The sequence below is a fragment of the Aptenodytes forsteri genome, unplaced genomic scaffold, assembly GCF_000699145.1.
Source record: "Aptenodytes forsteri isolate BGI_AS27 unplaced genomic scaffold, ASM69914v1 Scaffold152, whole genome shotgun sequence".
NCBI lineage: Eukaryota > Metazoa > Chordata > Aves > Sphenisciformes > Spheniscidae > Aptenodytes > Aptenodytes forsteri.
Window position 1 is genome coordinate 5,004 of NW_008795937.1, and position 713 is coordinate 5,716.

At 54.8% G+C, this 713-nt stretch overlaps 1 protein-coding gene across 1 annotated transcript in view; it reads right to left on the minus strand.

Moving 5' to 3' along the window:
- Nucleotides 1–404: 404 nt before the first annotated feature.
- LOC103903855 (neural Wiskott-Aldrich syndrome protein-like) overlaps nt 405–713 on the minus strand; it is a gene marked incomplete at its 3' end in the record, with an annotated part of 5,506 nt that continues 5,197 nt past the window's right edge. Inside the window, exon 5 of the mRNA XM_019473625.1 lies at nt 405–511. Coding sequence (XP_019329170.1) covers nt 405–511 — 107 coding nt within the window. The remainder of the gene's footprint in view (nt 512–713) is intronic.

Below are 713 nucleotides of genomic sequence, written 5' to 3' on the forward strand. Positions count from 1 at the left end.
CGGCAGGCGATCGGGGGTGGCCCCTTTGGGTCCGTCTTGGGGTGAAACGTGAGGACGTGCTAAGGGCATGCAGCAACATGTGAAGGACACGCCAAGGACACACGAACACCCTAAGAACACCCTAAGAACACCCTAAGAACACCCTAAGAACACCCTAAGAACACCCTAAGAACACCCTAAGAACACCCTAAGAACACCCTAAGAACACCCTAAGAACACCCTAAGAACACCCTAAGAACACCCTAAGAACACCCTAAGAACACCCTAAGAACACCCTATGACGCATCAAGGGCAAGTTAATGACATGCAGTTGCCCCACCCCCTTGGCCACGGGTGAAAACTCGGCGACACGCACTCGACGACACGCTAAGGACACGGGCTGACACGCTAACGACGCAGCTCACCTTAATGATGCCGATCTGCTTGAAGTAGTCGGCCACCGACTCAATGGTGACGTTCTCGCCCAGCCCCTGCACGAAGATGGTGTTGTTGTCCGAGTTATCCTGCTCGCCTGCAGGGGGAAGAGCTCGTTAGCGCCAGGGTTCGTTAACTCTCGTCGTTAACCCCCCTAGGAGCCTCGTTAACCCATCCCCATTAGCCCCTTTCCTTTAGTACCCTCGTTAGCCCTTCCCCATCATTAACCCCCTTTCCCTTAAGAGCCTCCTTAGCCCCTTTCCCCCTCGTTACCCCAATTAACCCCCTGCCCCCTCATT